The 23,576-nt window shown below is 46.0% G+C and overlaps 1 protein-coding gene across 1 annotated transcript in view; it reads left to right on the top strand.

The window, feature by feature from the left end:
• The window catches only part of HNF1B (HNF1 homeobox B), a 129,683-nt gene extending 111,732 nt beyond the window's left edge, over positions 1-17,951 (top strand). The window contains exons 7-11 of the mRNA XM_066583953.1: positions 3,214-3,405; positions 6,527-6,645; positions 15,581-15,633; positions 15,710-15,756; positions 17,650-17,951. Of these exons, the coding sequence (XP_066440050.1) occupies positions 3,214-3,405; positions 6,527-6,645; positions 15,581-15,633; positions 15,710-15,756; positions 17,650-17,951 (713 nt within the window). The remainder of the gene's footprint in view (positions 1-3,213; positions 3,406-6,526; positions 6,646-15,580; positions 15,634-15,709; positions 15,757-17,649) is intronic.
• Positions 17,952-23,576: the final 5,625 nt, after the last annotated feature.

Raw genomic sequence — 23,576 nt, 5'->3', positions numbered from 1 at the left:
ATCGCAGCATGCTCCATGCGAGCTGTACCGACCATCCACAGTACAGATGAAGACAAGAGAGAGGTATGCGAGGACACCGCTGCGGGCTCCAGCATGCGGAAACCAGCTCTGCTGTGTGCAGTCGGCCTAATGTAAATGCAACTTTGAAAGCTCTAGTTTTGAGTTAATCTTAATAAACATATTGTACCATTTTCTGTATGCAGATTTATGTATCTGCATGGTTACAAACTGCAAACAAACAATGCAAAGCCTGATCCTGCCATAATCTGTTAAGCCCTTCATTGGCAGTCCCAGCAATGTGATCAGTGGGTTCTGATGGGTCTCCTTGGCATTGGGAGGCTTCCGGGTCTGCCAGCAAAATTAGGCGATGATGCTCAGACTCTGTCTGAGCATCATAGCCTGTCTAATACCTTGCTATGCCTTAGCATAGCAGAGTATTGGAAGAATATAAAAAAAGGTATTATGGAAGTCCCCTAAAGGGACAAAAATTTTTTAAAAAGTTTAAAAAAATTGCAAAAAAACCCATCTTTCTCTCTTTACTTTGTAAAAAAGAAAAACAAAATTAAACATGTGGTATCCCTGTGTTCACAATGACCCAGAGAAGGAAGTTAGTACATTATTTAATCTGCAGGGTGCATGGCATGGAAAAATTTTTTTTTAGACATGGCAAAAATAGCTAATTTAGCCTATCTTGCTATACAAAAAACCGAATAGAAAGTGATCAAAATGCTGCACGGATTAACAAATGATACTAATAAAAAGTACAACTCATACTGCAAAAAACCAAACCCCTTAGACAGCTCTGTTGATAAAAAATTTAAATGCCAAGGTTTTTGAATACAGCGATAAAAAAATATTTATAAAAAATGAAAAACATCACAGAATTACAGATTTTCTTAATCTTGCCCCTACAAAAATGGAATAAAAAGTGATCAAAATTTTACATGTTCCCAAAAATTATATAAATGAAGACTAGAGGTCATCCTGCAAAAAACAAGGCCTTTTAGAGCTCTGGCAATGAAAAAATAAAATTAATACGGCTCTTGGAATATGGCGACACATAAGCAAACCTTTAAAAAAAAATTTTTAAATGTACAAAAATAGCAAAACTTAAAAAAACTATAACTTTGGTATCGCTGGAATCGTGTTGCCTCAGAGAATAATGTTATCTTATTATTAATTCTGCACGCTTAACGCTGTAAAAATGAAATCCAAAAAACAAATGGCATAATTTCTTTTTGTCCCCAATCTCCCTACAAATTTTTTTTACAAAAGTTATGCAATACATTATATATAGCCAAAAATTATGCCATTAAAAAATACAACTTGTCCAGCAAAAAACAAACCCTCATATGGCTGTGTCAATAGAAAAATGAAAAAGTTATGGCTCTTGGAACGCGACTGGAAAATTAGTTGAAATTAAATGATGAGACCATTTAAAAAACATGCCCTGGTAGGTCTGACAGGGTGGTAAGAAACCCACCACTGAAGGGGTTAAGGCACCTTTACATGCAAAGATAATCTTTCAAACAACTGAAAGATTTAGCAATTTATTTGCCATTAATGTCCATTAGCATTTTATTATCTTCATTTGCATGTAGAAGGACCTCCAAGTTGTTTGCAGAGCCCAGTGTGTGTTTAAACACACACCCAGCTTTGCTTTTGCAAACAGTTGCGGACACATTCCATTGTTCTCCTCGCAACTAGTGTAAACATGCCCTGGGGAGAACATCTTGTAGTCTTTTAAAATATGAGTGAGATACATTCAAATGAAAGTATTTGCTCAGTCTTTCAGTGAATGAACAGTGGATTTTAAGTGAACTAAAATCCATTGTTCAAACGAAAAGTGGACGATGCGGGCGTTTACATGTAACGATTATCGCTCATTTTCGTTTGGACAAATTTTGAGCAATAATTGTTGTGTATGAAAGGTCCTTTAATCTTTCCCATTTGCAACCTTGCCTAAATTCTATATATTAGCAAGAAACAAGACTATTTACAACTTGTTTCATTTTTTAATTGTAAGAGCAATTAAGCAATAAAAAACAATTGTTGCAAATATGGATTCAATGCTTTAAGATGTCCATGCATATGCTTTAAGGTGTCTGTTGATCCAGTGATTATTCTGACTGCCATTATGGAGTCGAGAAGGAATTTTTTCCCCCCAAATGGGCTAAATTGGCTTCTGCCTGAATGAGGCTTTTTGCCTTCCTCTGGATCAACACAGGGGATGGAAACAGGCTGGACTGCATGGACATTGCCTTCTTTCAGCCTACCATACTATGTTACTATATAATAGGTGTCGGAAAACTACAGTAAAGTGGGTATATTATCAATATGTCCATCAATAATGCAATAATAGTCTGTAAAGTTAGAGACTCTTATTTGAAAAAGTATTTTGGACAGACATAATATATTTATATTATAACACAGCTTACACAATTTCTTTCTGAGATAGTTATGAGAATACCATGCATATACAGTATTCTCTTATCAACCTCAAGAAGGATAAAAATATTTCAATCTAAACTTATTGTCTCTACCACAAAAACTCTTGAAGGGCATACATGTTTGTATACCATCAATACTAGTAGTATGCAAACATTTCTAAGAAAATTTCCAAGAAAAAAATTGTAACGTCTTTTAGCATGAAGAAAAATATTTACAGTTCTGTGTATGTACAAAAATAAAATCTACAGTGCAAATTGACCAGATAGAAAAATTAGAAAGTTAATTTACAGGAAAAACCTTTAATTTTTTAAATGTACTGAATTCATTGCTAGACATAATATTCTGAAATAAATGATATACTGACAATTCAAGGATAATCTAGTACGTAGCGCAAAATAATTTGCTTTGCCCATACTATATGTGGACATGGATGAAGCATGTATTACTAATGATTTTATAGTCTGCCATGTACATAAGATTAAACAGATGTAAGCTTAAAGTGTGCATGCCTACTGCCATTGAGAGAAGTAGATAAACCCAGGGGGTACAAAGGACTGGGCTTTGTAAAATCTAAAATGCCTAATACTTGTTTCTGCAACCTGGTAGTTGAGCTGTCACAATACAAATTGAGAATGCTGCCTATTCCGTTTGTCTAATATTTATGTCAGTAGTAATCTATTAGTCAGTTCATATGACTTACTATTTTTTCCAGATTTTGGTGAAAAAAAGTTGTAAGGATTTTGTGCTCGTCTTTTTCTTTAGATTTGAATACTACTCAGGCACAGAGTGTCCCTGTTATCAACAGTGTTGCAGGAAGCCTAGCAGCTTTACAGTCGGTGCAATTTTCACCACAACTGCACAGTCCACATCAACAGTCTATAATGCATTCATCTTCTGGTCACATGACACAACAGCCATTTATGGCTACTATGACTCAACTTCAAAATTCTCACAGTAAGTACTGTGCTCATGTAATGCTTCTAGAACTTTTAGGCACACTTTGTAATGGCAAGAGTTCAGCCTGTATATGAATATTTGTATTTTATTCAGAATATGGAAGAGATATAGAGATTAAATGTAAATTAAATTAAATTCTTAGTGGCATCTGGGGTTTACGTCTTTTACTTCATAAACTGTATTATATGTATATATAAAGAAGTTGATGAATTAAAAGAAGCAAACGCCAAATTCCACTAAGAATCCCCTGTTTTGGGGGGAAGGGGGGGGGGGGGTTGAAACTACATTTATACATTTAACCTCTAAATCTCTTCCATATTATGAATAAAATACAAATATATTGACAGGATACATATCAGGAAGATTCCACCTGCTGAGTCCCACCAATTTTCTGTACTTACCCATTCTAGTAATAGAGGAAAGGCCCATTTACACCAGCTGGTGATCGCTAAAAAATCGTTAATCGGCGATCGTTTTAGCGATAATCGGTGCGTGTAAATGTGCGCCCATCGTCCGCTTTTCGGGCACTGCTAGCTAATCGTTAAATTCAAGCTAACCTAAAAATCGTCCTTCACTTTTATCAAAAGTTCTCCACGGGGAGTGCTGATAGCATTGTTTCCCCGTGGAGAACAAAGGATCTGAGCACAGTTAATAGCCCTCGGGCTATTAACTGCCTTCAGTGAAGGCTTCATTTGCACTTAATTGGTACCTAAGTAGCTGAGTAGCTACCTAATACTTTATGCAAAATGATCGCTCAAAGCTGTCACTCAAACTGTCGTTTGAGCGATCTTTGAGCGATCATCTGCTGGTGTAAATGAGCCTTTCCTCTATTACTAGAATGGGTAAGTACAGAAAATTGGTGGGAATCTTCCAGCAAGACAATGTGACGTCACATGGCTAGAGGTGTCTGAGTGTGGTTGGAACAGACTTGAACCCAATTGGGCATCTGTGGGACCACCTCTATCCTTGTGTTCACTCTATGGATCCTAGCTCACATACCCTCCAGCAACTGTGAGATGCATTGCAATTTGCATATCTCCAGATATCTGAGACAACCTACCAGAACCTTGTTGAGTCACACTCAACCCATCTAGCTGCTGTCCAGGCAGCACACAGCATTTACTCTAGATATTAGCCGATGGTCATAATAATGTGACTGAACTGTATTTTAAAAAATATTTTACTGCTTTTAAAAAAACTTATTTTTTTCATTAAAAAAAAAATGCTTTCTACTGTCATATTATAAGCCCCATAACAAGGTGAACATAAAAACGGCAATTCTGTCATGGTTTTTTTTGCATCATTCACCTAGGGATTTAAAATAATGTGCGATTTTAGTAGATCAGTATTGCGCATCCGTAAAAGTCCATCTATGTCATATTTTTAATTGTTTACATTTTTTGTTGTAAAAATAGGAAAAGGGGTTTGAATTTTTTATATTTTTTTATTTTTCAAAATTGCATTTAACTTTATTTTAAATTCCTCTAGGAAACTTTAACTTGTGATTGCTTGATTGCTTTAACAGTATACTGCAATACTTCTGTATTGCAGTATATTGTAGTTTTAACATTAGTGTATTAAGCCCTATAGGAGGGGCTTACTAACATAGTATGCAAGGCTGAAAAAAAGACATATGTCCATCCAGTTCAGCCTATATTACCCCTTTCCCCCAATGCTGATCCAGAGGAACGCTAAAAAAAGAAACCCCATGAGGTAGAAGCCAATTTTCCCAATTTAAGGAAAAAAAATCCTTCCTTACCCCAATAAGCTTGAACCCATGGCAGCCCTGGGAGCCTTCAGCAGGCTCAGGACTGCAGGGGAAATCAATGACACCCCATAATCACATTGTGGAGAATCTGATGATATGGTAGAGATGCTGATGACCTCGATCACTGATTTTCTTTATGAATTTATGTCCCATTCTACCCCCCCCCCCTTTCCTAACATACTAATATCAAAGTATGTAGTCTTATCCAGCTTGCCTTGAAACACGTTTTTGGCTGGCTCTATTTAAATAAAAACAACTTAGAAGTACCAAAAACTCCTATTGCAATATTTCATTGGAGATTTCCCTGTATACCAGGCCTTTTAGCCGGTGTTATATATCACATCTCACGCCAACTTTGTGTGAGGCGTTTACCAGGTGGGCAGCACCCCCTATCCTTCTCAACCTTTACCTCCTGTTTTGGGCACATATTTGGGTTTTGCTCCACCACTGTTCTCCACTTTTGGTGGGTCTCCGCTATTTCAAACAGTCAGCACCCACTTGATATGAAGCATGTTTGACCCCCAAGTCCTCTTTATACTCAGTCCATACATGTATGTTACAGATGATGAAAAGGTAATTAGATCCATAAACAATCAGATGATAGTGTCTGGAGAGCCAGTGCTATATACCACTGGGCATGTACAGTATTAGTTATGCTTCTGTGGGCAAAATGCTATTCTTATAGTTGATAAACTGTATAATGCAGTATACATACTCCTGTCAGAGCATAGCTATGTACAGTTTGCAGTGCAATATAAGGCTGCTTTCAGACAAGCACATTTTAAATCTGTATTTAATCCGTGGTTTGCAGACACTTAATTTTTCATCGTGTTATGCACTTAATGAAAATCCATAGAGCTCATTACTTGTGTGTTTTTTCATAGCTGTACTTGAAATTCACAGTCTTCTTCACTTTTCTTATGACAACTATATAGGCCCATTATATTCAATAGAAAGTGATTAAAATGCACATGCATCCATATTTAATCAGCATTTCATCTGAATTCACATTCACTGTGTCAGTTTGTGCCCAGTAGAAAATAATATCAACAAAAGCAAATATGGAGGCAAATACAGATATAATACTGATGACATAATGGGTGAAATTTCATTTGTAATACATCCATGTTACGAATTGGATGCAAATTATAGATGTATACAAATACCCTCATGTAAAACTGGCCTAAATGTAAAGTCATTTTAGGTTTGATGAGAAGATGATGAATTCTGAATATTATTTTGCATTTATTAGCTTTCTCAAATTTCTTTATACCCTGGTTAATGGTCAATAACAGTTCTCCATAGCATGCTATTAAACTTTCATATTTATTTTTTGTGTTTTATTGACAGTGTATACACATAAACAGGAACCTCCCCAGTATTCACACACATCACGTTTTCCTTCAGCAATGGTTGTCACAGATACCGGTAGTATCAGCGCATTATCAAACATGTCTTCTAATAAACAGGTAAGAGAACTAAGGTTATAAAGCCTCATTTATGTACTTTTTCATTTAAAAGTGTTTGGTGAGTGTCCACTACTTCTGATCCCTGACTGTCAGCTATTAAGGTGCCCACTGCAGTGGTCCAAGTTGGTAATTGCAGGCACAGCTCCCACTGGATTCAATTAGTAGTGCCTACCATTTCCAAACCCCTTTTATCAGGTCTGTTTCTTATAAATAAGTTGTTCAAGTATTCCAATCATGTGTATCATCTCAATAAGTTTCTGTGATGCCTATGACATCATATTTCTCTTCCTGTATTAAGAGCTCTAATTCTCATTGTTTGTTTCCCATGCTTCACATTTCAATTTGTGATTGGTGTCTCTTGTTTCTCTACTTTCCTTCTGAATGTTTTGTTTTTTCTTTCAATTTCTCATAGTAAGGTTCTCAATTGCATTCATTAGCTGTATATTTTTGCATGGCCTTTCACTTATCCACTTTTACCTAGGCTGTCACTTCCCTTCCCATATAGTTTAAAGCTCTTCTGATGAATGTAGCAATGAGCCTGCCAAATATATGCTTTCCTGTCTTTGTAAGGTGCAACACATCTCTAGTAGAGATGAGCGAACGTACTCGTCCGAGCTTGATATTCGTGCGAATATTAGGGTGTTCGGGATGCTCGTTACTCGTAACGAGTACCACGTTGTGTTCTGGTTACTTTCAGTTTCCTCTCTGAGACGTTAGCGCGCTTTTCTGGCCAATTGAAAGACAGGGAAGGCATTACAACTTCCCCCTGTGACGTTCAAGCCCTATACCACCCCCCTGCTGTGAGTGGCTGGGGAGATCTGATGTCACCCGAGTATAAAAATCGGCCCCTCCCGCGGCTCGCCACACATGCCTTGTGACTTAGCTGAGGGAAAGTACTATCGTGCTGGAGCTGCTGTAGGGAGAGCGTTAGGAGTTAGTGTAGGCTTCAAGAACCCCAACGGCCCTTCTTAGGGCCACATCTACTAGTGTGCAGTACTGTGTTAGCACAGTATTTTTATTTTTTTTTTCCAAAATTGGATCTGCAGAGCATTGCGCCCTGCAATAGGGACAGAAGTGGGGGTTAGGCAGGGAGAGTGTTAGGAGTTAGTGTAGGCTTCAAGAACCCCAACGGTCCTTTCTAGGGCCACATCTATCCGTGTGCAGTACTGTCCAGGCTGCTGTTAGCAGTGTTGCATTTTTTTTTTTCCTCAAAACCGGCTGTGCAGAGCATTGCACCCGGCATTAATACTACAGGGATAGAATTGTGTAGGCAGGGCCAGAAGACATACATTATTCATTGAATACACGCAGTGTGGGTGTTCCTTGTAAAAAGCAGGGAAAAAATTCTATTTGGCCTGCCTCTTACAGTACTCAGGGCTCTGTGTACGTGTGTGCTGTGCGCTGAACGTTCAGAAAAAATCAGACGCAGTCAGCTACGTTTTACCGCAGGCGTGCGGCAATTTTTTTCCTGCATGGGAAATCCCTGATCTGCTGTAGGTAGCGAATTACTTTGCATCACTGCAGTTCTGGGACAAATTGGCAGGGCCACAACACAGTTATTAAACTTAGTATTCATTGAATACACGCAGTGTGGGTGTTCCTTGTAAAAAGCAGGGAAAAAATTCTATTTGGCCTGCCTCTTACAGTACTCAGGGCTCTGTGTACGTGTGTGCTGTGCGCTGAACGTTCAGAAAAAATCAGACGCAGTCAGCTACGTTTTACCGCAGGCGTGCGGCAATTTTTTTCCTGCATGGGAAATCCCTGATCTGCTGTAGGTAGCGAATTACTTTGCATCACTGCAGTTCTGGGACAAATTGGCAGGGCCACAACACAGTTATTAAACTTAGTATTCATTGAATACACGCAGTGTGGGTGTTCCTTGTAAAAAGCAGGGAAAAAATTCTATTTGGCCTGCAGGCTTGCGCCAATTTATTTCCTGACTGTGAAATCACTGGTAATACAGCATGCTGAGGGGTAGGGGTAGGGCTAGAGGACGTGGACGCGGCCGAGGACGTGTAGGCCCAAGTGAGGGTGTGGGCACAGGCTGAGCTCCTGATCCAGGTGTGTCGCAGCCGACTGCGGCGCGATTAGGAGAGAGGCACGTTTCTGGCGTCCCCACATTCATCGCACAATTAATGGGTCCACACGGTAGACCTTTATTAGAAAATGAGCAGTGTGAGCAGGTCCTGTCCTGGATGGCAGAAAGTGCTTCCAGCAAGCCATCATCCACCCAGAGTTCTGCGCTGTCCAGTGCTGCAAATCCGAATCCTCTGTCTGCTGCTCCTCCTTCCTCCCAGCCTCCTCACTCCACTACAATGACACATGCTCAGGAGCGGGAAGACTCTCAGGAACTGTTCTCGGGCCCCTGCTCAGATTGGGCAGCAGTGGTTCCTCTCCCACCAGAGGAGTTTATCGTCACTGATGCCCAACCATTGGAAAGTTCCCGGGGTCCGGGGGATGAGGCTGGGGACTTCTGCCAACTGTCTCAAGACCTTTCAGTGGGTGAGGAGGACGATGACGATGAGACACAGTTGTCTTGCAGTGAGGTAGTAGTAAGGGCAGTAAGTGCGAGGGAGGAGCGCACAGAGGATTCGGAGGAAGAGCAGCTGGATGATGAGGTGACTGACCCCACCTGGTGTGCAACGCCTACTCAGGACAGGTCTTCAGAGGGGGAGGCAGCAGCAGGGCAGGTTGCAAGAGGCAGTGCGGTGTCCAGGGGTAGAGGCAGGGCTAGACTGAATAATCCACCAACTGTTTCCCAAAGCGCCCCCTCGCGCCATGCCACCCTGCAGAGGCCGAGGTGCTCAAAGGTCTGGCAGTTTTTCACAGAGACGCCTGAGGACCGACGAACAGTGGTGTGCAACCTTTGTCGCGCCAAGATCAGCCGGGGAGCCACCACCAACAGCCTCACCACCACCAGCATGCGCAGACATATGATGGCCAAGCACCCCACAAGGTGGGACGAAGGCCGTTCACCGCCTCCGGTTTGCACCGCTGCCTCTCCCCCTGTGCCCCAACCTGCCACTGAGATACAACCCCCCTCTCAGGACACAGGCACAACCGTCTCATGGCCTGCACCCACACCCTCACCTCCGCTGTCCTCGGCCCATCCACCAATGTCTCGCACCGCACAGTCCAGCCGTCGCTAGCGCAAGTGTTGGAGCGCAAGCGCAAGTACGCCGCCACGCACCCGCACGCTCAATCGTTAACCGTCCACATCGCCAAATTTATCAGCCTTGAGATGCTGCCGTATAGGGTTGTGGAAACGGAGGCTTTCAAAGCTATGATGGCGGCGGCGGCCCCGCGCTACTCAGTTCCCAGTCGCCACTACTTTTCCCGATGTGCCGTCCCAGCCCTGCACGACCACGTCTCCCGCAACATTGTACGCGCCCTCACCAATACGGTTAGTGGCAAGGTCCACTTAACTACGGACACGTGGACAAGCACAGGCGGGCAGGGCCACTACATCTCCCTGACGGCACATTGGGTGAATTTAGTGGAGGCTGGGACAGAGTCAGAGCCTGGAACCGCTCACGTCCTACCCACCCCCAGAATTGCGGGCCCCAGCTCGGTGCTGGTATGTACGGCGGTGTATGCTTCGTCCACTAAAGCACCCTCCTCCTCCTCCTCCTCAACCTCTGTCTCGCAATCTAGATGTGTCAGCAGCAGCAGGACGTCGCCAGCAGTCGGTGTCGCGCGGCGTGGCAGCACAGCGGTGGGCAAGCGTCAGCAGGCCGTGCTGAAACTACTCAGCTTAGGAGATAGGAGGCACACGGCCCACGAACTGCTGCAGGGTATGACAGAGCAGCTCGGCAGCCTCACGCACGTGCCATGCCTGGCCCATGTCTTTAATTTGGTGGTTCAGCGCTTTCTGAAAAGCTACCCACGCTTGTCAGACCTGCTCGTAAAGGTGCGCCGGCTCTGCGCACATTTCCGCAAGTCCCACACGGACGCTGCCACCCTGCGCACCCTGCAACATCGCTTTAATCTGCCAGTGCACCGACTGCTGTGCGACGTGCCCACACGGTGGAACTCTACGCTCCACATGTTGGCCAGGCTCTATGAGCAGCGTAGAGCTATCGTGGAATACCAACTCCAACATGGGCGGCGCAGTGGGAGTCAGCCTCCTCAATTCTTTTCAGAAGAGTGGGCCTGGTTGGCAGACATCTGCCAGGTCCTTGGAAACTTTGAGCAGTCTACCCAGGTGGAGAGCGGCGATGCTGCAATCATTAGCGTCACCATTCCTCTGCTATGCATCTTGAGAAGTTTCCTGCAAACCATAAAGGCAGCCGCTTTGCGCTCGGAAACGGAGGCGGGGGAAGACAGTATGTCGCTGGATAGTCAGAGCACCCTCCTGTCTATATCTCAGCGCATTCAGGAGGAGGAGGAGGAGGAGCATGAGGAGGATGAGGAGGAGGGGGAAGAGACAGCTTGGCCCACTGCTGACGGTGCCCCTGCTGCTTGCCTGTCATCCTTTCAGCGTGTATGGCCTGAGGAGGATGAGGAGGAGGAGGAGGAGGATCCTGAAAGTGATCTTCCTAGTGAAGACAGCCATGTGTTGCGTACGGGTACCCTGGCACACATGGCTGACTTCATGTTAGGATGCCTTTCTCGTGACCCTCGCGTTGCACGCATTCTGGCCACTACGGATTACTGGGTGTACACACTGCTCGACCCACGCTATAAGGAGAACCTTCCCAGTCTCATTCCCGAAGAGGAAAGGGGTTCGAGAGTGTTGCTATACCACAGGACCCTGGCGGACAAGCTGATGGTAAAATTCCCATCCGACAGCGCTAGTGGCAGAAGGCACAGTTCCGAGGGCCAGGTAGCAGGGGAGGTGCCGAGATCGAGCAGCATGTACAGCCCAGGCAGTGCAACAGTCTTTAAGGGCCTGGACAGCTTTATGGCTCCCCACCAAGACTGTGTCACCGCTCCCCAGTCAAGGCTGAGTCGGCGGGAGCACTGTAAAAGGATGGTGAGGGAGTACGCAGCGGATCGCACGACCGTCCTCCGTGACACCTCTGCCACCTACAACTACTGGGTGTCGAAGCTGGACACGTGGCCTGAACTCGCGCTGTATGCCCTGGAGGTGCTTGCTTGTCCTGCGGCTAGCGTCTTGTCGGAGAGGGTGTTTAGTGCGGCTGGGGGAATCATCACAGATAAGCGTACCCGCCTGTCAACCGACAGTGCCGACAGGCTAACACTCATCAAGATGAACAAAGCCTGGATTTCCCCAGACTTCTCTTCTCCACCAGCGGACAGCAGCGATACGTAAGCAATACGTAGGCTGCACCCGCGGATGGAAGCTACGTTCTCTCTCACCATCCAAAACGGGGACATTTCTGCTTCATCAATCTGTGTCTAATATTCCTCCTCCTCCTCCTGCTCCTCCTCCTGAAACCTCACGTAATCACGCTGAACGGGCAATTTTTCTTAGGGCCACAAGGCTCACTCATCTAATTTTTCGAAACAATTTTTATATGTTTCAATGCTCTTAAAAGCGTTGAAACTTTAACTTGAACCAATTTTTCGTTAAACTGGGCTGCCTCCAGGCCAAGTTACCACTTAAGCCACATTAACTAAAGCGATTAATGGGTTTCACCTGCCATCTTGGTTGGGCATGGCCAATTTTTACTGAGGTACATTAGTACTGTTGGTACACCAATTTTTTGGGGCCCTCACCTACAGTGTAATCATAGCAATTTGTATGTTCTTCGCCTGCACTCATGGTACAGAAGTGTGTGTGGGGTTGGCCTACACTTTAGCTACATAAATGTAACTTGGGCCTTGGCTATACTGCAGCTACTGAAATGGAACTAAGACTGCGCTCCCACTATACTGCTGCTTCGGAATTGTTACTGGGGCCTGTCTTGAGTGCTACTCTTACTGACATGGAACGAAGACTGCGCTCCCGCTATACTGCTGCTTCGGAATTGTTACTGGGGCCTGTCTTGAGTGCTACTATTGCTGACATGGAACGAAGACTGCGCTCCCGCTATACTGCTGCTTCGGAATTGTTACTGGGGCCTGTCTTGAGTGCTACTATTACTGACATGGAACGAAGACTGCGCTCCCGCTATACTGCTGCTTCGGAATTGTTACTGGGGCCTGTCTTGAGTGCTACTATTGCTGACATGGAACGAAGACTGCGCTCCCGCTATACTGCTGCTTCGGAATTGTTACTGGGGCCTGTCTTGAGTGCTACTATTGCTGACATGGAACGAAGACCTCGCTCCCGCTATAATGCTGCTAGTGATATGTTAGTGGGGCCTGTCCTAATGCTACGGCTGAAATGTTACGAATTCTGGGCTCTGCCTATACCGCTGCTAATGGTATGTCTCTGGGGTGTGGAAACAGAGGCTTCCCAAAGACATGATGGCGGCGAGGCCATTTCCCACCAACGCGGTTACTGTTAAGCTGCATATAACCACGGACACGTGGAGAGGACACGTAGTGCCTCAAAAACATCCCCCTCCTCCTCCAACAGGGAAAACATTCTTGGCAAATGCCTTTGCATTGGTTCGTCTGGTGGCAGTCCAAGAATTTCACCTTTACCGACACTACAAGAGAGCCCCCCCACCATCCCCCCGCCACGGCCCACTTAATCCTGGCCACATTCCGAAAACCAACAAAATAAAACCGCGCTACTAGGTCCGCAGTCACCACCACATTACCACCAACGCGGTTACTGTTAAGGTGCATATAACCACGGACACGTGGAGAGGACACGTAGTGCCTCAAAAACATCCCCCCGCCACGGCCCACTTAATCCTGGCCACATTCCGAAAACCAACAAAATAAAACCGCGCTACTAGGTCCGCAGTCACCACCACATTACCACCAACGCGGTTACTGTTAAGGTACATATTACCAGTCTGACTGGGGCATGCAGACACCTTGACAGAATGAATAGTGTGTGGCACATAGGTTCCCCATTGCTATGCCCACGTGTGCAGCTCCTGATGGCGGTGGCACAGGATTCTATTTCTCATTGCTTTTGTACAGCATTGTGGGCTATCGCCCCGCCCCTTTTAAAGAGGGTTGCTGCCTAGCCGTGCCAACCCCTCTGCAGTGTGTGCCTGCGGTTCCTCCTCATGGCAGACGCACTTCTAAATAGACATGAGGGTGGTGTGGCATTAGGGCAGCTGAAGGCTGCGCAGGGACACTTTGGTGTGCGCTGTGGGGGGGAGGGGGGGCGGTTGGTCAGCATGTAACCCAGGAGAAGTGGCAGCGGAGTGTCATCCAGGCAGTGATTGTGCTTTGTTGTAGCTAGTGTGGTGCTTAGCAAAGGTATGCCATGCTAATGAGGGCTTTTCAGAAGTAAAAGTTTTTGGGAGGGGGGGGGCCCACTCTTGCCGCTATTGTGGCTTAATAGTGGGACCTGTGAACTTGAGATGCAGCCCAACACGTAGCCCCTCGCCTGCCCTATCCGTTGCTGTGTCGTTCCCATCACTTTCTTGAATTGCCCAGATTTTCACACATGAAAACCTTAGCGAGCATCGGCGAAATACAAAAATGCTCGGGTCGCCCATTGACTTCAATGGGGTTCGTTATTCGAAACGAACCCTTGTGCATCGCGAAAAGTTCGTTCCGAGTAACGAGCACCCGAGCATTTTGGTGCTCGCTCATCTCTAATCTCTAGCAAGGAGTCCATCATATAGGTAATTCACTCCATGATCAAGAAATCCAGAACTTTGCTGATGGCAGCATCAACATAGCCAGTTGTTCACCTAGAATACAACAGGTTCCATCTCCTTATTTCATGGCCATCCACTGGGAGGATGGATTAGAAGACTACTTGTGCTCCTAGATCTTTCACTTTCCTGCTGAGGTCGTCAAAGTCTCTGCAGATAGTTGCAAGGTCCTATTTTGTAGTGTCATTTATCCCTAGTAGGCATGGGTAGTGGTCTGAAGGACTGAAGAGTCTTGATAGCCTACCAGACACATCTTTGATTTGTGCACCTGTAAGACAGCACACTCTCGTGAGGTTATGTCAGGTGTGCAGTCAGCTATCTCAGTTCCTCTCAATAGAGAATCCTCCACAACCACCACTCTACTATTCTTCTTCAAAACACTTCTTTTTCTCCATCCAAGAGGATTCTGAGTCCTTACTATACTGTTCTTATTCATTTCTTAATGTACCTCTTCATTGTTCTCCTGTGTTAGAGCCTGGTACTGGTTCCTGAGCAGTATGCGTACTGACTGACTCCTGATCCTCCTGCTTCTTTGGGTCACATGTGTCAGGGTTGGCGCCTCTCGGGGTCGCTGTGCTCACACTGCTAGTACTGTCACTCCGGCGGCTGGTGTGCAGCAGAGGGGAGCCCCGGAGCTGGTTACTACTCCTGGCCACGCAGCTCCTATACGCTGCAGGGGTGCTAGGAATGCGGCGTATAGGACAGGTGATTGCACCTCCTATGTCTTAGTTTGTTCTGCTAGTGCTGGAGGCTCCCCGCCCCAATCAGCTTCTGGGGTGAGAGCTCTGACAGCATTTAAACCCCTCAGCTTCTTCCTGACACTGCCAGTGTTTGATTAGGCTTCCTGTCACTCACTTTCTTTCCCTGCTATTTCTGACTGATAGTGGTATTTGACCTCGGCTTTTCCCCAGACCTGACTCTGTTCTTCTCTTGCCTGTACTTCTTGGACTGACTTCTGTGCTTTGGACCTTTTGGCTTGCTCCTAGACTGGTTTGTTGTTTTCTTTGGTACTACGCTCTGGTTGTTTGCCTGTCTGTATTCTCGTTCTCTGTGTCCAGGGACTGTGGTGTCCTGCATCATTTTCCTTAACTCAGAGTAGGGACCGTTGCCCAGTTGCCACCCTGGGGCTTAGGCCAGGGGGACAAATAGACAGGGACAGGGGTTGCGGGCTACGTTACAGGGAACCCGAACTTCTGCTTTCCCTGTTCTCTTGACAACATGCTTCCATTCCTCTTCTACAGGTAGAAAATGTATTTTCCTTCAACATTCTGAAGAGTCACTTCTGCTCTGTCAAGTAAATTCTCATCTTCCTTAATGCGTTTCAATATAGCTATTCTCTCCTGAAGACTATGCACCTTTTCCTTCAATAGAGACAAAAGCTTGCATTTCTGGCAGATGAAGTTTGAGTTTTCTTCTGGTAGGTCTGTAAACCTATAGCATACGTTGCAGCTCACCATATGGCTACTCTCCCCTTCCATGTTGATGCAGATAAAAAAAAGAAAAAAGGGGTGGAGCAAAATCTATAAGGTCATGTAGGTGAAGAAAACTTATATATGAAGAATAAGATGAGGTAGCAGTGGTAGAGGCCACGCACCTTATTTTATGAAAGGAGAATTCCCCCCTCACATTGTTACTATTATTAATTTCAAACTAAAAGTGTTCCGCCATCACCACCAGTCTTTCTGTTCCATTTCCCTTTCATATTAATGTCAAAGTGCCAAACTTCTAAAAATCAAGAATTCTTGTGAGGATAATATGTAGTATGAGTTTGACCTACAAGATGTTACTAAGTATAAAACTTTTGCCCTTGGTCAGATTTGAACCTGCAACTCTAGTACCGCAAAGCAGCAGCTCTTAAAGGGGTTGTCCCGCGCCGAAACGGGTTTTTTTTTTTTTTCAACAGCCCCCCCGTTCGGCGCGAGACAACCCCGATGCAGGGGTTAAACAAGAACACCGGACAGCGCTTACCTGAATCCCCGCGCTCCGGTGACTTCTTACTTACCTGCTGAAGATGGCCGCCGGGATCTTCTCCCTCGGTGGACCGCAGGGCTTCTGTGCGGTCCATTGCCGATTCCAGCCTCCTGATTGGCTGGAATCGGCACGTGACGGGGCGGAGCTACACGGAGCTACACGGAGCCCCATTGAGAAAAGAAGAAGACCCGGACTGCGCAAGCGCGTCTAATTTGGCCATTAGACGCTGAAAATTAGACGGGCTCCATGGAAACGAGGACGCCAGCAACGGAACAGGTAAGTGAAAAATTTCTTATAACTTCTGTATGGCTCATAATTAATGCACAATGTACATTACAAAGTGCATTAATATGGCCATACAGAAGTGTATAGACCCACTTTGTTTCACGGGACAACCCCTTTAACAACTGAGTTACCACACTTTTTGGTCAGAAAAGAGTAAATAATATTTAAAACTTAGGTCGGATTCACACGAGCACAAGCGTAATTGCGCACATTGTTGCAGAATGAAAATAGTGTATTTACACAGACAACTGCATTTTTTACTGTATTTATTGCGTGCACAAGAAAATTAAGCATACTGCGGCTTTTTTCTGTGGCATAATTTTTTTGCACGCAAAATGCTTGTTTGTGAATGGACCCACTGAAGTCAGTGGGTTTTACATCATACACGGGAGATTAATACTACCATATGTGTTTTAGATCAAAGAAGGATTGGACGTTGGGTCTGAATACAAAATATTTATTATGAAAAAAAGCTTCCCATCTCCCCTGAGCTGCGCTCCAATCTTTCCTTTCATGTAAAAAGTGGTAATGTAACAGGGGCCTAAAAACAGCTTATATAAAAATATAGAAATCCATACAGATGCTGCAAATTATTGTTTAAAAAATATTCTGTTTTATAAATAGTTGCATCATAACTAGAGATGAGCGAGCACACTTGTGCGAGCATGATGCTCGTTTGAGTATTAGGGTACTCCAGATACTCGTTATTCGAGTCGCACACTATGCGGTACTCGAGTCAATTGCATTTCCTTCCTCGCATGTTTAACGCCATTTTCTAGCCAATAGACATGCAGGGAAGGCATTACCACTTCCTGCTGTGATGTGCCAGCCCTCTCCCCCCCACAGTAGTGAGTGGCTGGGCCGATCAGGTGACTGCCAAGTACTTAAAGCGGTCCCGCCCGCACCTCGCCTCAGACGCATGCTGGCAGAGGTTAGGGACAGTGTTACAGTAGGATCCTGTCGTCAAGAACCCCAACAGTCCTTCTTAGGGCTACTCCTCATAGTAGTGTTCCTTTTATCCTTACGTACGACTTTGTGCACGTCATCCAACAAGGAAAAACCAACAACAGTGAGAAGTACGAGAGGTTCCGGGATTACTGTGAAAAAGCTTACACCATCCTTCGATGCCACGGTGCCCTCTTCCTTAACCTGTTTGCACTGATGAAAGCGGCGGGCCTGCCTGAACTTACCTGCTCTAAAGATATTCAGTATCTCAAGGACTCTTTAGCACTAGGGAAGAGCGATGAAGATGCATTGAAGCAGTTCCAGGTGAAGTTTAACGAGGTGCTGCGGGAAAGCTGGAAGACCAAAGGGAATTGGTTTGCTCACACTGTATCCAAAGACAACCCGCAGTGATGGAGAGGGACTAGATTCATTGGGTTTTGATACAATACTTGGATTTTAAGGCACAAGAGCACCCCTCCATAATAGACTTCAAAATCTCTTCATACGTTTCTCTCAACAGCTACAAACTTTGGGATTTATCACGGCAACCTCCATTATGTTGCTGGTTGGACACCACCAGGTTCTTGGCGTTATTGTGTGGGTTCAGCCTTGCCAATGCCAAATACTCCAGGGAAGACTGTGCCCTCCACAGGATCGAGCTGCCTTGGCATGTTAGTCCATCTCTACAGCCATCAGCACACTGCTTCCTTAGCATGAGGCTAGTCGGATTCCTATTGTCTTGTGTTAGTCACTGACAAAAGACAGCCGGTGGCCTGATCTCCTACCAACGCTAAACCCGGAACTGTGTGGATCGGTTTGTACCAAGACTCTTCTCAAGCTTGTTGCACTGGGGTTGCTCTACTGCGGTGGTCCGCAACCTGTGGTTCTCCAGCCGTTGCGAAACTACAACTCCCCAGTTTTGGCCATCGATGCATGCTGGGAGTTGTGGTTCCAACCGCTGGAGAGCTTACATATTGCAGAACACTCGTCTACAGGGACTTCTGGCCCATAAATGACAGTTCTTGCTCTGATGTCATGTTGTCATATAGACTACTTGTAGTTCTCAGCAAGCTTTTTAAATGGCCCCGACCAGAAGAAACTCTTATGGAAGCATTTGTTGCAATAAACACCTTCCCTTGTAATTATGTTAATAAATGTGTACATTGTACGTTTCCATTTAGCACACACTTTATTAGATCCCAAGTTATGGATTAATTTTTCTTCAGACCTATGGCCACATTAAAAACTCATCACAAATCTCTCTGATGCTCACACATCGATCATCATGAATTATGTTGTTCGCTTTCTGTTGGTTCTCCACTGTCACTGCAGTTGACGGTCTGCCAATACACAGCTTGTCATGCACAGAAGATTCCCTCACTTATAAACATTTCATCCACCTTCTGACATTGCTATAGTCAATTGTTGCATCACCAGACACATTTTTTTAGTCTTCTGTAAATTTCTGTAGCATTGCAGCTTTCCATTTCCAAGGACTCAATGATGCCCCACTGCTTCTGCATTTTTGCACTGCGGTGCGGATATAAAACCCAGAGCTTGTCAATTTATACTGCCGATTTTCATGGTGGATTTTGCCAACTTCAATAATACAGGCTGTCCTCACTTGTTGCGTACTGGTTTCACTTGTTGGTACTGGTTTCTCTTGTTGCGCACTGGTTTCCCTTGTTGCACACTGGTTTCTCTTGTTGCGCACTGGTTTCTCTTGTTGCGCACTGGTTTCTCTTGTTGCGCACTGGTTTCTCCTGTTGCGCACTGGTCTCTCCTGTTGCGCACTGGTTTCTCCTGTTGCGCACTGGTTTCTCTTGTTGCGCACTGGTTTCTCTTGTTGCGCACTGGTTTCTCCTGTTGCGCACTGGTTTCTCTTGTTGCGCACTGGTTTCTCTTGTTGCGTACTGGTTTCTCTTGTTGCGTACTGGTTTCTCTTGTTGCGTACTGGTTTCTCTTGTTGCGGACTAATTTCACTTGTTGCGTACTGGTTTCACTTGTTATGTACTAGTCTCTCTTGTTGCCTACTGGTTTCTCTTGTTGCCTACTGGTTTCTCTTGCTGCCTACTGGTTTCTCTTGTTGTGCACCAGTTTCAGAATCCACAGTGACGCAGGCTGGAGCTGTGGGCATGGCCTCCTGTGGCTCCTACGCGCTCCCGCCCTCTCCTGTCAGCCCATTACTGTTGTGGCTGGCTGGGAGCAGTACTGCACCAATTTTTTTTAAAAGTATCTAGGGCTGTGCAGGCCATTTCAGCTATACTGTTCTGTGTGTGCAGTGCATAAGGCAGAGTGTAGGGACACAGCTACTTATACAGGGAAAGTTTTACAGTCTTCCTGATCCTCTGTACAAGAACCCCAATGGTCCTTCTTAGGGTTACATCTCAACGTGTGCATTATAGTTGCGGCTGGTTGGAAGCAGTAGCACATTCATTTTTGTATTACGCATGTAGGCCTGTTCCCAGCCTTTCAGTAATAGCGTTCTCAGCCTACAGTGCCGTACAACCAACTCTCACCGTGAAATTGCTCTCTAACATTTCCTAGCCTACTGCAAACTACTTCAGTTATACCGTTCTGTGTCTGCAGTGCATAACGCAGAGTTTAGGGGGACAGCCACTTCCATGGGGAAAGATATACAGTCCTGATCCTCCGTGCAAGAACCCCAACGCTCCTTCTTAGGGCTACATCTGACCATGTGCTTTACAGTTGTGGCTGGGAGCAGTAGTGCATCAATTTTTGTATTACGCATCTAGGCCTGTTTCCAGCCTTTCAGTAATAGCGTTCTCAGCCTGCAGTGCCGTACAACCATCTCTCAGTGTGAAATTGCTCTCTAACATTTCCTAGCCTACTGCAAACTATTTTAGTTATACTGTTCTGTGTCTGCAGTGCATAACACAGAGTTTAGGGAAGCAGCCACTTCTGTAGGGAAAGTTATACAGTCCTGATCCTCTGTGCAAGAACCCCAATGCTCCTTCTTAGGGCTCCCACCCACTGGCGTTTTTTTTTCCACTGCGATGCGATTCTAAAGTTAAAGTCTTGCATCGCAGTGCGAGAAAAACGCAGGCAGATATCCCAAAATCGCTGGGATATCACTGTGACATCGCCTGTCTTTGCAATGGGGCCAGCGGCAGCAGCGCTAGCCCCATTGAAAAGATATGGAGAATGCCACTGACTTCTGCCACAGCTGTAGCAGGAGTTTCCTTCATCCCCGCGGGGACCGCGGGGATGAAGGAACCCTCTGTCACAGCTGTGGCAGAAGTCAGCAGCATGCTATCCCATTGCTTTCAATGGGATCGGCACTGCTGCTGCTGATCCCATTGAAAGCAGTGGTTTCTGACAAGCCCTGCAGAATGATTATCGGAGAAGGGCTTGAAATATAAGCCCTTCCTCGATAATCATAAAAAAGTGTTTAAAAAATAATAAAAAAGTTACTCCTGCTTTCAGCCGCGTCCTTTGGCTGGCTCCCCGACACTGCTACTGAGCTCTTTCAGCAGACGGGGATTTAAAAATCCCCGCCTCCTGAAAGGGCTGTGCAAATTGGTTGAGGGCTCAGCCAATAGCAGTTACTACTTAGCTATTGGCTCAGCGCTCAGCCAATGGCAGATAGCTCTTAGCTATTCATTCATGAAAGCAATGGGATAGCATGCCGCTGACTTCTGCCACAGCTGTCACAGCTGTCACAGCTGTGGCAGAAGTCCGCGGCAATCCCCATATCTTTTCAATGGGGCTAGCGCTGCTGCGGCTGGCCCCATTGAAAAGACTGTCGCAGCGATATCGCTGCGATTTCTCGCACTGCTCTGCGAGAGTTTTCACTTACTCTCGCAGCGCAGTGGAGAAAAAAACGCTAGTGGGTGGGAGCCCTTAGGGCTACATCTGACCGTGTGCATTATAGTTGTGGCTGGCTGGGAGCAGTAGTGCATCAATTTTTGTATTACGCATCTAGGCCTGTTCCCAGCCTTTCAGTAATAGCGTTCTCAGCCTGCAGTGCCGTACAACCAACTCTCACCGTGAAATTGCTCTCTAACATTTCCTAACCTACTGCAAACTACTTCAGTTATACCGTTTTGTGTCTGCAGTGCATAACGCAGAGTTTAGGGACACAGCCACTTCCATGGGGAAAGTTATACAGTCCTGATCCTCCGTGCAAGAACCCCAACGCTCCTTCTTAGGGCTACATCTGACCATGTGCTTTACAGTTGTGGCTGGCTGGGAGCAGTAGTGCATCAATTTTTGTATTACGCATCTAGGCCTGTTTCCAGCCTTTCAGTAATAGTGTTCTCAGCCTGCAGTGCCGTACAACCAGCTCTCACCGTGAAACTGCACTCTAACATTTCCTAGCCTACTGCAAACTACTTCAGTTATACCGTTCTGTGTCTGCAGTGCATTAGACGGAGGTCTCACTGCTAAACAGTACTGTAATATTTCCTGGGCCACTGCAAAGTATTTCAGCTTTGCCGCTGTGCAGAGCGTCTCACAATACGCTTTCCTTGATGGGGTTGAGATAGCCGCAGTTATCAGCACTATCCACTGGCTTTAGAGTCTTCTCCCACTCCATACAGCCTCTCTTATCTACAAGTCTCTGCGAGCAGTAAATTACCCCTGTGTATCAGCGCAAGACAGCGGGTTAATTTTTTCAAGTCACAGCATAGAGTCTCTGCTATCTACAAGTCTCTGTGTGCGGTGAATTAAGCCACAGTTGTCAGTGCTGTACAGTGGGGTAATTTATTTGGGCCCTGCTCTATTCTTAATCCACCATGATGAGGAGTAGAGGTAAGGGTCGAGGACGCAGACGCGGGCGTCCAAGTGAGGGTTTGGGCCCAGGCCGAGTTCCTGGGCGTGGTGAATCACAGCCGACTTCTGCGGGATTAGGAGAGAGGCAAGTTTCTGGGCTCCCCAGCTTCATATCACAATTTTTCGGGTCCACGTGGTAGACCTTTATTACAAACAGAGCAGTGCGAGCAGGTCCTGTCGTGAATGGCAGAAAATGCGTCCAGCAATGTATCGACCACCCAGTCTTCTACGCAGTCTACTACTCCCGGCCTAGGGACTGCAACTCTGAATCCTCTGGCTGCTCCTCCTTCCTCCCAGCCTCCTCACTCCATGAAAATGACATTCTGAGCAGGCAGACTCCCAGGAACTGTTCTCGGGTCCCTGCCATGAGTGGGAAAAAACGGTTCCTCTCTCACCTGAGGCGTTTGTCGTGACCGATGCCCAACCTTTGGAAAGTTCCCGCAGTCCGGGTGATGAGGCTGGGGACTTTCGGCAACTGTCTCAAGAGCTTTTTGTGGATGAGGATGATGAAACACAGTTGTCTGTCAGTAAAGTAGTAGTAAGGGCAGTAAGTCCGAGGGAGGAGCGCACAGAGGATTTGGAGGAAGAGCAGCCGGACGATGAGGTGACTGACCCCACCTGGTTTGCTAAGCCTACTGAGGACAGGGCTTGAGAGGGGGAGGCAAGTGCTGCAGCAGGACAGGTTGGAAGAGGCAGTGGAGTGGCCAGGGGTAGAGGCAGGGCCAGAGTGAAGAATCCCCCAACTGTTTCCCAAAGCACCCACTCGCGGCAAGCCTCTGTGCAGAGGGCTAGGTGTTCAAAGGTGTGGATGCTTTTTAGTGAGAGCGCGGACGACTGACGAATAGTGGTGTGCAACCTGTGTCGCACCAAGATCAGCCGGGGAGCCACCACTACCAGCCTCACCACCACCAGCATGCGCAGGCATATGATGGCCAAGCACCCCACAAGTTGGGACGAAGGCCATTCACCACCTCCAGGTCACACCACTGCCTCTTCTTCTGTGCCCCAACCTGCCACAAAGATCCAATCCCCCTCCCAGGACACAGACACGAGCGCCTCCCGGCCTGTACCCACACCCTCACCTCCACCATCCTCTACTCCATCCAGCAATGTGTCTCAGCGCAGTGTTCAGCTGTCGCTTACACAAGCGTTTGAGTGAAAGCGCAAATACGCCGCCACCCACCCACACGCAGAAGCTTTAAACGTGCATATTACCAAATCAATCAGCCTGGAGATGCTGCC

Source organism: Eleutherodactylus coqui, chromosome 1 (assembly GCF_035609145.1).
Source record: "Eleutherodactylus coqui strain aEleCoq1 chromosome 1, aEleCoq1.hap1, whole genome shotgun sequence".
NCBI classification, from domain to species: domain Eukaryota; kingdom Metazoa; phylum Chordata; class Amphibia; order Anura; family Eleutherodactylidae; genus Eleutherodactylus; species Eleutherodactylus coqui.
The sequence above is the reverse complement of the archived record's forward strand: the minus strand, read 5'-3'. Positions and strand labels throughout refer to the sequence as shown.